Below are 14,504 nucleotides of genomic sequence, written 5' to 3'. Positions count from 1 at the left end.
TTACCGAAAGAACCAAGAAGAACATTCTCATTGACCAATAAATTTTCTCCCAGCACGAGTGATTCTCTCTTGCGTCTCTGTCCTGCCTATCGCAGGATTAAACGATTTGCCCGAATTCCTTAAATTATTATATTTGCACACATTTCAATACGTTAACATTCAATCTTAGGCCTTTGCTAAACCGTTGGTTATAACTTTTAGTTTTCTTCATATTCATCTCAGATATTACTTCCTTCTTCTAACCTCTGCTTCACCCACAAGCAAGTCTCTTCACCAACTAACCCCATCATGCACCGAACGCACCAGGTTGCTTAACCCAAGCAGCTTTGAACCTGGTCGGTGCTTGGACTGGAGACTGCCTGGGAAAGCCAGGGTTGTGTTGGCGTGGGCTGCGAGGGAGATAGGAGATCGCAGCCCAGCGATGGGGGTGGAGAGGCGGGCGGGGCGGGGGGGTCAAAAATAATTGCATTGTAATCTGAGGTGCGATTCGAACCCACATCCGTCACGCGTTTTAAAAATAAGCTGCTTCGTGTTTAATCCCCTCTCCTACAGCTGCTTTGTGTAGTAGATACCGGTTGTTTCTTTGCCACTTAACATCTGTGGTGTCACCTTGGTTTCTGCCCCGCCTCCCCCCCCATGGCCCTCCCCCTGCCCCCACTTACTGCCCAGCAGGGCATGCAGACAGACAGGTGGGGGCCATTCTGTCTCGGTTTACACATTGTCCCAACAGGAATCCATAAACGTTTACTCCATCTTCAGCAGAAAATATATATTTTGGGGTTGGGGGGGGGAAGTATAAAATCGCCTTGCGTGCAATTTAATTTGTTTAATTCATTAAACGTATCGTGCTGACATTTCTTACTTGGGTTCCAAGAATTTATCCAAAAATAACTAAGTGTAATTTTTGTTCATGCCAGCACGAGTGTGGTGTTTCTGCCGGGCCTGTCCGGGGGAAATTGCCGACTTGCCGTGGTCTCTAATTAGCCGTGTATGGGTGATGTCAGATAGGCCGACTTGACTTTTTCTTGTTGGGGCGGGGGGGGGGGGTTACTTTTTCTCGAATTATTAACGGTGCTAAAAATGTGCTCGGGGAAAAAAAATAAGAGACGCTGCAAGCTTCCTGCTCGCGCAAAAAAAGGAATTCCAGCATTTATCTTCTTCCGATCAATCGAGCCGTAGATGAGTAAAAAAAAACTGTGCCTCTCGCTGGAAAATGGGGTGACCATCAAAAGGCGGCCGACCGTCATTATCGGCTGTTTAAAGACCCCCCGAATGTGCTCGCTCACTCTTCTCTGTGCGTTTGCCAAGGCTTTGAGTGGCTGTGTCGTGGCCCAATTTTGGTGAATTTTCTCCATTGCCCAAAAAACAATAAATTATGAAAACCCCCGTAATGCTAGACGCCCTGCCTCCTTTGTTGCGCTCGCCAGCGCGGAAATCATCGCTAGCTCCGAACTCGGGGTTCATTCTTGGGCCAAAACTGCCAAACGGCCCGACGGATTGTATGTGTCTAAACACGTGCCTCTTAAAAAAATTTTTTTATGTATTTACACATTTGAAATGCAGGACGATTCTATTGGTTGTTTCCTGATTGAAAGACCGAATTGCCTGTATATAACTTCAAAGGTCACGTTAATAATACACGAGCGGCAGGTAATTACGTGACTTCACCCACAATGAGGCCGGAGCTTCGATGAAAGCGTCGGGAAGTGGAGGGAATGATAGGGGTGACGAAAGTGACAGGCACGGACACAGACAGACGCGCACACAGACACGCACGCACGTGCAGATACGTTTAAAGAGACACACAGACGCCCAAATCCATTTCCATGCACATGCACACACAAACGCACACATACGCAAGTAAACGGACACACGCAAAGACGTACACACGCAGATGCATACCTGCATGCACATTAATACACAGATACACGCCCACAAATATCCCTCGTATAGCCTTAGCAGACTGTTGGGGCAAGCGCTGTTAGCAAGCACCTATGAAGGTCGGCACGGCAAGTTGCGATGTTTTCACGCAGTACGCACCAGGATCTCATTTAAGGCCGAGTCAACCTAGGGGAGGCCCGGACCGGTTCAGGTAATCGTCACCGGCATGGGCCGCGAGCGCGAATCGAACTTGGGTCGCACGCACAAACACGCGTGCAGTTAAATGATCTTGTATGTCCCCCGCCCCCCCCCCCCGCATGCCGTGTGCAGGGTGTGAAGCCGGCGAGCTTCAACAAGGTCGCTTTCCCTGAAGTGAAGGAGATCATCGAGGGCTGCATCCGGCAGAGCAAACACGACCGGTGAGTGGTTCGGCACGGGTGGCTTGTCGCGGGGGGCACGGGCCCCGGCCCTTGCGCCACGCTTGCGCTACCGATGCGGAAACGTCGCGATGTGGGGGGGCGGATCCTTTGCAGCGGAGGCCCTAAATGCAACCGCATCTCAAGACCCCGCTGCAGGGGAAACGGTGGGCATCTTCAATTTGTACGACATTGGTCTGGTACCGGAGTGTCAAAAACGTCGAGGTGTGTCAAAGGTCAAGTCAAGTTTATTTGTGTAAACCGGATAAGAACTCAAGCGACCAGCGCACGTCACTGCCGCCGTCCACAGCAGCAGCCTACTGGACATCTGTGAAAAATAGTTAATCGGATCCCTCCAGTTTAAACAAATCTTCTGATATTATTGTTACGTACACGAGCTGCATACATCATAACAATTAGCAACTTGCGGTCAGGATATCCTCCCACGCGGGGGTGGCCCAGCGGCCTCGTAGGGTCGTGACGGGGGAGTGCGCAATGACTTTGGGTAAATTTAGTATGTGGTGCAGCAACGTCTCAGCGGTTGGCACGCCCGAGCTCGATTTCTGATGTCGATTTTCAGCCACATAAATTATCATCCATGGCGAGTGACCTCTACATCAGAACCGGGTCGTGAGATAACCCCCTCCTCGACCCCGCCCCCCCCTCCCCCCCTTCTTTACCATTCACCAACTCCACACATTGACGAGTGTGGCGACGCGAGATCAAACATTGCTTCAACTGTTGTACAGAACGCAACTCAAACGGAACTTTGTTTACCTGTTTTTTTGCTCTTTGTCGATTTGGTTTTCCGAGGTCATTTTGTTGCAGATGAAGATGCTAAACTTTGTGTCTTCCCTTTTAAACTTCCTTTTTACAATTTCCACCTTAGTCCTCTTTAAAAGAAACATCGTACAGCCGTCAATTCAACGATATTTAACAACCACCCAATTGGGTCTCCGAACGATGACGAATTGTGGCGTAGATGATGATAATGATGATAACGAAGTGAATGCACTGATTAGACGGTGGGCCCGGTTTATTTAACCAACGTCCATGTAAATCTGAACACTTGCTGCTTCAACAGATGACTTGAATGCAACCCCATGGCCAACCTGGCATGACCAAAGCCTTCTCATTCATCCAGACAGTGGATTGAGAAATATCTGTGAATTCATTAATGGTTTGATGAGTAAACAACCTACGGGAGGATTAACAGAGGATCGTGCACGTCACGCACGCATCATCCACGTCACCCACTCGTCATCCGAACGACACTTTGTATGTTTGGCGAGGGCAATTCCATGTGATGGCACAAGGCTTGCCCACGTTGAACGGCGTGTGTCGCCGGGTCTGGTTTGAAGGGGATGGGCAATGGCTGGTTTGTCGTCGTTCTCTTAACTTTGGGATTAAAACCAAGGCAGCCGCCGTGTAGGGTGGCTGGCGACATTTTTCCCAACTGCTCTCAGGATCATCCATGAGTTGCTATGGTTTGGCGGCCGTTGAAGCGCGTTTGGCGTTTACAGCGAATCTTAAGAGTTCACCTGAGGACGGCTTCTTACGTTGTGGCCGAAACGTCGTGAGAATTATTTTATTATGTTTTATATGTATTATTTTATTATTTCCCTTCTACGTGACTTTACCGAAAGAACCAAGAAGATGAATCCCTGCAGTCACGAAAACGTGGTCAAAGTGGGAGATGGGCTATTTCCAGTGACCCACATTTCTTAAATGCGCTACTTCTGCAAGCATTGATTTTCTTTGTGTTATTAAACAAAATGTTTAATAAACTAACCATTATTAGTTAAGTTAAATAAACCTTTAAAAAAAAACCTCTGTAATGTAACTATTCTGCAAATTTCTCTATTGGGATTACACACAGCAGCAATATCGCCCTCTACTGCTAAAACTTGGCAGGACCCTCCTGAAAATCGTTTGAGACTCGGTGAGGCTTTACTGGGTAAGAAAGCAAGGAGCAGTGTGTGTGCATTCGTGTTTGCATGCACTGGTTTTCTGCTCAACTTGTGTTGCACGGACCACTTCCTGTACAGCAGTACACCGCGCTGTTGGGGGCCTCACGGTGGAGAAATGTTAACTTCCTCGCCTGGTATACAGGAGGTCGTGGGTTCCACCCCCGACGCCTGCTGTATATTTGGAGTTTGTTTGTTCTCCCCGTGGTCGCCTAGATTTTTCTCCGGGTCCCCCTGGTTGGCTGCTATAATAGTCCGTCCCTTGTGATAAGCCGCTTTGTTGAGCTATCATCTGTGGCCAAATCACTTCTGACAAAGGGCTATATAGCTCAGTGGGCCTTACCTTGGTAAATTCAAAATAGTTACCTTTTTAGCTTTAGTCGTTGGGCAAATCTCCCCAATTTCGCGATTTGTAAAACTGTGCGTGCCAGGCGATTAGAATGTATGCATATGCCACAGCGAGAGAGAGGTAAAGAGCTCGCATTCGATATGAACCTCACGTGTCGCTTACGTGCCGATTTAACCAGATCGGGATACGGATATATCCCGCACCTCCGATTTGGCACGATTGGCTACGCACGGTACGAAGAGTTCTGCATAAATACACATTTAAGATTATATCCCTCGCCCCCCCCCCTCCACCCGGGGAGAAACTCGAAATCGAGATTTGCATGGGCTTGTCAAAGACAACTCACGCGGGGTGGGTGGGAAGCGAGACGGAGTTGAGGCGCTGACACGAGGGACGTGGCCTGACGCAACACATTTGTACGTGATCCGGCGGCAAGTAGTTGTCTCAAAGTGAGCAGCTCGTGTTTCACAAGCGTCGTTTCATAAGCGGCTGCCAGCGTTGGTGACTCAGGAGGCGATTGTCACCGACGAACAATATGCGAGTGAGTCGCCTTGCCATCCAAGATGCGGTCATAATTGCTGTCGGTCTCATGGTGGTTGCATTTTACCATCTGGCATTGTGGGTAAAAAGGGGCAAATAAAAAGTTCGGGCCTCCCGTATTCACGTTTTGGCGAATGTCATTTTGGTTCAAACATTTGCCGATGCCTGCACAGTGGAACAACTCTATCGCCACGGTGACGAGATGTTAACTACCTCACCCGGTACGCGGGAGGTCGTGGGTTTAATCCTGACCGTGACGCCTGCTGTATTTTTGGAGTTGGCGTGTCTCTCTTCCCGTGGTCACGTGGATTTTGCTCCGGGTCCTTCGGTTTTTCCCTACACATTGATGGTATCATTTGTGGCCAGGTCGCTTCTGAAAATAGTTAAATAGCTCCACAGTGTGCCTTACCTGGTTAAATAAGAAAAATAGTTTAGTCTTTCGTGTAAATTGCCACAGAGATGTGTTCCGGTTGTTCTCTAGCCCTTGTGGTTTTAGTCAGCCTTGTGATCTCAGAATGACACGATTGCGTAATTCTTGCTTGAATATATTTTCTGTTTTGTTACTCGATATTTGGGGTGTGGAGCGGCGGTGGCACAGCAGTTGGTGCACCGAGCGTTGAACCCGGCCGGCCACCTGAGTTGGATTTCCCAGCCACGGGCTCACGTCGTTTGAGAGTGATGTCTGAACCGGTCCCTGAGCCCCCCCCACCCCTCCCTGCCAGTTCACCCAATCCACACTGACCAGCATGGAGAAGTATAGCCACACAACCCCCACGGGCCAGCACAGTGTGGTGAGACAGTCGTTCACAGATGGATTGTTGTACGTACGTATGTTGAACTTCTTACGCACCGGGCGTAGCCAATTGTGCTAATCGGAGGTGCGACCCTGCTAATGGGAGGATTTACAGTGTTATGGGAAATTATTATTATTCAGAAGTACTTGTAGGCATGTAACGATTCGCTTCCCCGAGCGAGTCGGTGAATTGTCGCGATTCAATCCAAGAACCATTTTCGATAGATTGGATAGCACTTCTATAGCGGCTTCGGGAGTGATGTGAACCCATCGCGTCCAACGTGTGTGCACGGATATGAGAATGACGGTTCTCACCCTCGCGATTGCAGGCACGTTCTCGCGAGCTCACGAGTTTATACGAGTCGACGCGTCGTTATGCCCCTTCGTTGTCGTAAATTGATTTCTCACGTGCCGTGTACAGTCACGCTGGCGGTGACTAATGCGCCCATTGGCAGCACATGCGCTTGAGTGAGTCAGTTGTCCTTTGCTGCAACTAAACTTTCTTGAGAGAAACCACAATCGCATTATGTTCATTTATTAAAAAAATCACAATGCATATTGTGAATAAATTGCAGCCATTAGTCACTGGATTGAAGGCCCTCCCCAAAGCCGTGTCGGGTTGCGGAGACTGACCACGCTTCAACACGCTTACAAATACCATTCTGTTCCATCTCATTCATCTTCATTGTCCACTTGTGTCTTAGTAGGAAAATAATTGGCAATGACTAATGTCAACTTCTTTCACACCGTACATAACTTCTTTCACACCGTACATAACCAACCGTGCGAAATCGGAGTTGCGGGGGAAGGACAACAAACTCTACATTTAACATTAAATAAAGCAACGAAATTAGGCAAACTCTATTGCGTTAAAATGGAAAATGTTCATGAGTGTAATTTGGAGGAATCATTTAAAAGTGCCTGGGTGCTGCACATACGTATGGCAGTGTATGAAACAGCGGGGGGGAGTGGGGCGGTGCCCGATGAACCCCGACGACCTGAGGATTGATTCACAGCCGTAGCGAAACATATCGCTGGTTGAGAGTGGTCGCCTCCGAGTGCCTCTGTTGACTCGGCCTTAAGTGGGATTGACTCAAGCCTCGGATGAGAGTACACTTGGTGCAGCACACATCGGCAAATCGAGGCTGTCGTGCTTAAACCGCACAGCCGCCCTCGTGCGCTGTCTGTCCCACCCTCGAATGGTGCTCATCATCAGCACTTTCCCCCCCAGTAGTCTAGGAGGCTACACGGGAATATTTGTATGTAGAACGCATGCAATTGCTCATTGGTTTAAAGCGGCGAGTTTTTTCTGATTTACGAAGGACGGTTGGTGAAATTTCACTGTTGTCTAATCGGTGCATTCGCTTCGTTACCATCGTTGTCTACGCCATGAATCGGCCGTCATTCGGAGGCACAATCGGCGATGTAAATATCGTTGAATGGACGGACTGTACGATGTGTCTTTTTTTTAAAGAAGAAATTGCATACCTGTCAACCCCTTATCTGTGCCCTACCTTATTACATCACAAGGGAGAAACACAAACAAATAGACACTTTTATTTTGCCCGTATTGAAACGGCTGTACGCCGCATAGACCTGAACTCAATTTCCCTGTACAAGAATACTGGTTAAACCGTATGGGTTGACAGCTTTGATTGTTGAAATTGCAGAAACGAAGTTGAAAAGCCAAGACCAAACTTAAACAAATATTTCTCAGGATAGCTGTGTGATCCTTAAGAAAAGAACCAGTAATACTGGTCACAGCACACACACACACGCGCCGTGCATGCATGCACTGTGCACGGGGTTGTGGGTGTCAGCAAGAGATAGGTATGTTGGTGGGTTGGGCAGGCGTGTTGGTCGAAGGGTTTTTATCCCCACCCCTTCGCTCGCAAGCCAGGGGGTCGCCGCCAAACTCGTTCCACGTGACGGACGATGTCCAGTTGTCGACGCCGGCCTCAATTCTTGCACTCGCGGTTACCGCCGCCGCCGTGGATTCGTCCCGATGCGTGAAATCCTGGAGGATTCCCATGAGCTATGTGAAGCTCTTGTTCACAGATGACCGGCAGGGGTGGGTAACGTTGGAGCGAGCGAGGCCGTACGCACACGGGAGACGGAACAAACCAGAAGCAACGCAAACGGGATGACAAAAACGAGATGTGGGGAAAAAAAAAACCCCGATTTTGTATCGCGACCGTGAATCGTAACGATCCGTTGGACCGTACAGGTGATGCACCTAGCATGGCAAAAGCTCCGTGGTGACGGCACCACCACTTAGTGGTGGCGGTGGTTGTTGTTGTTGGCGGAGTTCTTTACCGAAGGTGCCGCGACAGGGTGCGTGTATTATACACACACAGGTCAGTTACGCACAATGCTAGCACGTTGTTTTAAATGCACTGTCGTTGTACATGGCCAAGCTATTGCGTATGATACATACAAACGTGTAAATACGTACGCACGTGGTGTTGCAACAGGGGTGTAGCGTTGCATCGATGCAATGATTAATGCCGATTCTCGAAGACCCGCGGAACGCGCATCGAATTGCAGCTCGCGTAAGAATTGACGTTTTCGTACGCGCGCCGTGTGTCATCGGTTCGTGCGGCAACTCCAGTCACCGAAGACCGCTCCAGCCACCGCAGGTGTTTATTAAAAAATAAATAATTGATTCTTGCAATGGATCGCGATTTATGGTGTGGGGGGTGTGAGGATGGTTGTGGGAGGTGAGTAAGTCCATCATTGCAAGCCGAGACTCCTGCACTGACGTCTGGATCAAAGTGAAGAGCGCCTGCGAGCTTGACGCACGTCGGGTTACTGTCTTGGCAGGCGGCGGTCGTGTGGTGACTGCAATAGCTGTGGGTGACGAGCAGAAGGAAGGAAGCGATGACCTGTACTACGGACGTGTACATATACAAAGACAAAGACCCCACCCCGCCCACCCCTCCATAGCTTGGACAGGCTGTTGAGGCAAGCGGTGTTAGCTAATACCTGGTGTGGCCAGTACCACGCCTAACCACCTTTGTCTCTCCGGTACTCATTTGAGGCTGAGTCGACCTATATATATGCGCAGGCCTTTTGTCACCCCACTTAGGGATAAGGGGCTCCCCACTTGTGTTGTTATCTACTGTATTCATCTTCTTGGTTCTTTCGGTAAAGTCACGTAGAAAGAATTTAATAAAATAATAAAAATAAAACATAATAAAATAATTCTGTCTCCTTGACAGACCTGTTCTTCACCTGAAGACGGCTACTTGCGTTGTGGCCGAAACGTCGTGAGAATTATTTTATTATGTTTTATTTTTATTATTTTATTAAATTCTTTCTACGTGACTTTACCGAATGAACCAAGAAGATGAATCCCTGCAGTCACGAAAGCTTTAAATCGAAATCTACTGTATTGTATCAGCAGCAGCAGGAATGGTCTCTCCACTGCTGGATGAAGGCCTCTTCCCAAGCCGCCGCCGCCACCACCATAGTCTGTGGTTTTTCAACGTAGCTCGTGCAGTCGATCGCCCCATCTCCACGACGGGGACCGCCCTGGGCGGGGGGGGGGATTGGCCCGTCCTTCATCTGCCAACGTTGCTCGTCTCCATTACAAACCAGCGTCCGTTGCAGCGACTCGTCCTGCTCAAGCCGACTTCTCGCTTTTGTTAACGGCCATTGGTTCATCCCTCCGATGCGTGTCGTCCCGTCTACGTCTCTCTCGGTGTCATTCCTTCGCCTGCTACGTACAGGGCTGTAATGCGTCCAGTGCCATATTAACCTTTAAAATGTCCTGCTGTTGTGCAACACTTGTTTATGTATCACAGTAAACAAAAGTTACATCTGATCTCGGTGAGATTTATAAGGCGGGGCGGGGTGTTGTACTCTGAGTGTCCAACGCAGCCTGTTTTTTGAGACAGGTTCAGGCTGCCGCTTATAGGGAAAAGTGTGAGAAAAGTGTAAATCGGTGGAAACGTGATTTCCATGCGGACCGCGAACCTTCCCCGTGATCTTAATCAGCTTTGTAAAGCCGTGCCCCTGCATGGCGAGATAAGCACGTTTTTCCTTTACCCCCCCCGCCGCCCCGTAGAAGCACCATAGTGGCAGTGGGGAGAAGTGCCCACGCTCAGCTAGCTTTGCATAAAAGGACGCCCGCCGCCCATGACCTGCCCTCGTTAGCTTTTTCTTTTCGAAGGTGCCCCCCGAAAAAGTCACCGCACCCCCCCCCAACTTTCCACCCCTTACTAAACACGGACGAAAGAGTGGTGGGCCAGCTGGCCATGGCTCGCACGGTCACCGTGACCTTCACGTTGCCACGGTGGCAGTTGGTGCCAGCAGCGGCAGTGGTGGTGGCAGGAGGCTTCTTCTGCACCTCCCACTTGATCGCCGGCGATTTGGTCACGTGGTGCGTTGTCGGCCCCGGCTGGCGATGCGACGCACGTGTGTGCAGACATCGGACGATTTTGGCAAATTCACTCGGGTGATGTGGATTTTATAAACCGGATGTGGCTTTGGTCGTGTCCTGTGCAGTAGCCATTGGGCCGGGATAATTACTTATTTATATTCTTATTCATCCAGGAAAGCCACCCAAAGTCATTTTTATTTAAGATGTTTTCAGCCAGTTGGTTTGTTTGCGCAAGCGGGAGGAAACGGCCACTCCTGGAGACAACCCTCCATACTCGCGGGGGGCAACGCTCTGTCCCTCGTACAGATTGAAACAGTTGGTAATTAAATTTCGATTTAAAGCTTTCGTGACTGCAGGGATTCATCTTCTTGGTTCTTTCGGTAAAGTCACGTAGAAGGGAAGTAATAAAATAATAAAAATAAAACATAATAAAACAATTCTCACGACGTTTCGGCCACAACGCAAGCAGCCATCCTCAGGCGAAGAATGAAACACCCCAAGCTTGGAGCGTATATTTAAGCTGGGTTAGAGGGGGGGGAGGTGGGAAGAAGAGCGCCTAAACAAAATAATTTGCATATCAAGAGGAATTCAGCATATGGAAAATGCGTAGGAGGTGGGCGGGGGGGGTTCCAAATCAATACTATGCCCGTGCATTATGCAGGATTAGCAGCATCAAAGGGGGGGGGGGAAGGGGGGGAGCATTAACAAAGGAAAGGAATGTTAATAGTATGTAGCTGTAGTTACTAAACAACCACGTAAAAAACTACAGTATAAACTGCATGACAAACTAAAGTATAAACTACATAGCATCATCAGTAAACTTACTATACTCTACAATAAGCTGAGTTACTAACAGTAAGTAATACATGAAAAATTCTACGTTGTAAAAAATTATATAATATGCTTCCATCTAAACTTTATTCTCTTACATCACACGCGTCTATACCGTACTATATACTTCCATAGGCAAAACCAACATTAAATTACATACTGTATTGCTATAAACCACCCTATACCTTATACATTTTTAATATAACACTATGTATTATTCTACCCACCCTAATGTGTAAGCCATCTGGCTATCATGAGAGATTCGTACATGAGGCGATCCACATTTACAAACACAGAGACAATTTTAACCGAGAAGATGGATTCTGGCTTAGCAATCACTGGAAGGACGTAATAAACCATTTTGATACACATTAGGGTGGGTAGAATAATACATAGTGTTATATTAAAAATGTATAAGGTATAGGGTGGTTTATAGCAATACAGTATGTAATTTAATGTTGGTTTTGCCTATGGAAGTATATAGTACGGTATAGACGCGTGTGATGTAAGAGAATAAAGTTTAGATGGAAGCATATATAATTTTTTACAACGTAGAATTTTTCATGTATTACTTACTGTTAGTAACTCAGCTTATTGTAGAGTATAGTAAGTTTACTGATGATGCTATGTAGTTTATACTTTAGTTTGTCATGCAGTTTATACTGTAGTTTTTTACGTCGTTGTTTAGTAACTACAGCTACATACTATTAACATTCCTTTCCTTTGTTAATGCTCCCCCCCTTCCCCCCCCCCCCTTTGATGCTGCTAATCCTGCATAATGCACGGGCATAGTATTGATTTGGAACCCCCCCCGCCCACCTCCTACGCATTTTCCATATGCTGAATTCCTCTTGATATGCAAATTATTTTGTTTAGGCGCTCTTCTTCCCACCTCCCCCCCCTCTAACCCAGCTTAAATATACGCTCCAAGCTTGGGGTGTTTCATTCTTCGCCTGAGGATGGCTGCTTGCGTTGTGGCCGAAACGTCGTGAGAATTGTTTTATTATGTTTTATTTTTATTATTTTATTACTTCCCTTCTACGTGACTTTACCGAAAGAACCAAGAAGATGAGTTGGTAATTAGTCCACTTGGTGTACTGCCAAGGTTTATCACCTCGATGACCAATACTGATATCTGACTTGCTCTGTAGCAGGATGGGCAGGGAAGTGCTGCCCCCCCCCAACCCCCTTCTGTGTGAGAAAGGATTCTCAGAAGTACTTCTGTGATGTCCACTTCTGCGGGATATCCTCTAACACGGAAATTGCACTGCTATATTGTGATTTCCAAGTGGCAACCTTGATCAATGTGGTTTTAGTCATCATCAGCCAAGACTGCGCCATCTCTCGTGCTGCAACAATCTGCGCGGTTCCTGCACAGGAATGTGATATAATCGCTCCGTCTCTGCGGTCGACGTCCTCTCAGGCTTCTCCGCTCACCGTTGCAGCCGCAGCTCAGTGTCCCTGACCCAGGCCATTACGAGCCCCGACTGAGCCACCCCGAACCGCCTGCGTCTCAAGACTCGAGTGTTTGTTTGGAAACACGGTGCGGAACAGAAGCCTTTTATAGCGACGCAGTTGAGCACGTGGCCCCAGTTAGTCGCGCAAACTGGGAATGCGCACGTGTGTGCGTGTGTGCGTACGTGAGTGTGTGCATGCGTTCGCAAGGGTACACTGTCCTGTAGGTGTCACCGATAACAGGCCATGTGACCGGCGTGAGCAGCCGAGGTCAATGGCGCGCAAGGGCTCGAGTTCCCGCGCCGCTTTGGGGGAAAATCTATTTTTTTTTTTTACGCGCAGTTTGCGCGGCGAAGTCCAGCGCTTTATTGTTGTTGTCATTGCGGCAACGGCTGGCTTTAGTTATTGGCCGTTTTTAAAGTAATCGGATCGAGGAGGGGGCCGCGCACGCCTGCCCTTGTTTGTGTAAAAGCCATTGGTAACCACCGCTGCCTTCGCCATTGGAGTGGTGTTTGGATTGATTTAGCAAAAATAACACGCTAATGGGGGTCGTGTATTTTGGTCTCGGCCTAATTATCTCATTGACGTGTCGTGTAATGGAATATATAAATAAACGGTCGCTCGCGCGCGCCCGCGTGCCCGCCTGCCCGTCTGCCCGCCTGCCACACCACTGCTGGGGGACAGTGGTCCGTGGCAAGTTTTACGCTGAAAACCACCGAGTTTTGTTTGGCGTTTCGGTTAACGCCCGAGTAGTGCGCGACCTTCCTCTTATTTTATTGCGGATTAAACGACGACGACAAAACACACAATGCTGTGCCGAACGTAACGTCGCCATTTGCTCCGCGAAACAATAACACGGCGCAATGGATGCAGCGCGACGCGCATTTGCGTATCGCCCCAAACGCGACCGGCATCCTCGCGTACGTCTCGTGTTGCGTGGGTTACGCAAGCCCGGTGGAAGTTCTGAGAAGTCCGTCTCCGAGGCACTGATATCATCGCATCATTCCTCCTCCTTCATCCTCGTCCCCCATCTAACTCCTATTCTTCCTCCTCCGTTCGCAGGCTTCCTCCAAACGCCCGCCCCCACTACCTCCTCTTCCTCCCGCTACCGGCTGTCATCTCAAGATATTGCTCATTTGTTCATACACGGTTGAGGGAGCGGTGGTAGTGGTGGTGGGGGGGGTGAGGAAGGTGACGCTCGGTGGGAAACATGAGTCACGACGTTGGGCCACCGGCACCCCCCCCCCCACCTCCGCACAGGAGAGACTCGGAGAGCTGTGATTGGCTGTAAGGTTAGGGGAGAGGTGGCGGCAGGAAGGAGTGGGACCAGAACCCTGAAACGTTGATAGCGGAGCCCCGGGGGGCAGGTGGCGAGGGGGGGGGGGTGTTTCGTGACAACCGGATTGGCGAAGAAACGTGAACGTGTGTGGGATTTGCCCGCGTGGCGATGTGCGGCAGTGACAGCCGGAAAGTGGTGATAATTACCGTGGAGAGGTGCATGCTGGGGGAATTCAGAATTGGAATCTTTATGTAGACTGGAGGAGGAAATCTGAGGAGTTATGAAGCTGTTTTTTTCACAGAAGTCCACTTAGGGGCAGGGGTCGGCGAGTTACGTCACTGAATAATACAAACAAACGATGTGAGACCAGATTGAGAAAAGGTAAGCAATTCGCATAAATCTAAAGTATAGAAGTACGAATTGCACATCAATTTTTGCCGAGGGCAATCGTTTCCTGCCGAATTGCGCCGAGACTGGAAGAGGGAACGCATGGATGAGAGAACACGGGCAAGTTAGAGGCATTGCATTGACCTCGACAAAGAGTAAAATGGGCTTTCGCAGGGCATTTCCGCTGGAACGGATGCTCGCTGGTAGTTTACAATTACGGTA

General features: G+C 48.9%; 1 protein-coding gene across 13 annotated transcripts in view; it reads left to right on the top strand.

The window, feature by feature from the left end:
* LOC144729388 (uncharacterized) overlaps nucleotides 1-14,504 on the top strand; it is a 133,297-nt gene that overhangs the window by 59,893 nt on the left and 58,900 nt on the right. For all 13 annotated transcript variants that reach the window (XM_078609643.1, XM_078609642.1, XM_078609633.1 and 10 more), the window contains exon 6: nucleotides 2,212-2,300. In XM_078609643.1, the coding sequence (XP_078465769.1) occupies nucleotides 2,212-2,300 (89 nt within the window). The remainder of the gene's footprint in view (nucleotides 1-2,211; nucleotides 2,301-14,504) is intronic.

Source organism: Lampetra planeri, chromosome 32, assembly GCF_965212315.1.
Source record: "Lampetra planeri chromosome 32, kcLamPlan1.2.h2, whole genome shotgun sequence".
NCBI classification, from domain to species: domain Eukaryota; kingdom Metazoa; phylum Chordata; class Hyperoartia; order Petromyzontiformes; family Petromyzontidae; genus Lampetra; species Lampetra planeri.
The sequence above is the reverse complement of the archived record's forward strand: the minus strand, read 5'-3'. Positions and strand labels throughout refer to the sequence as shown.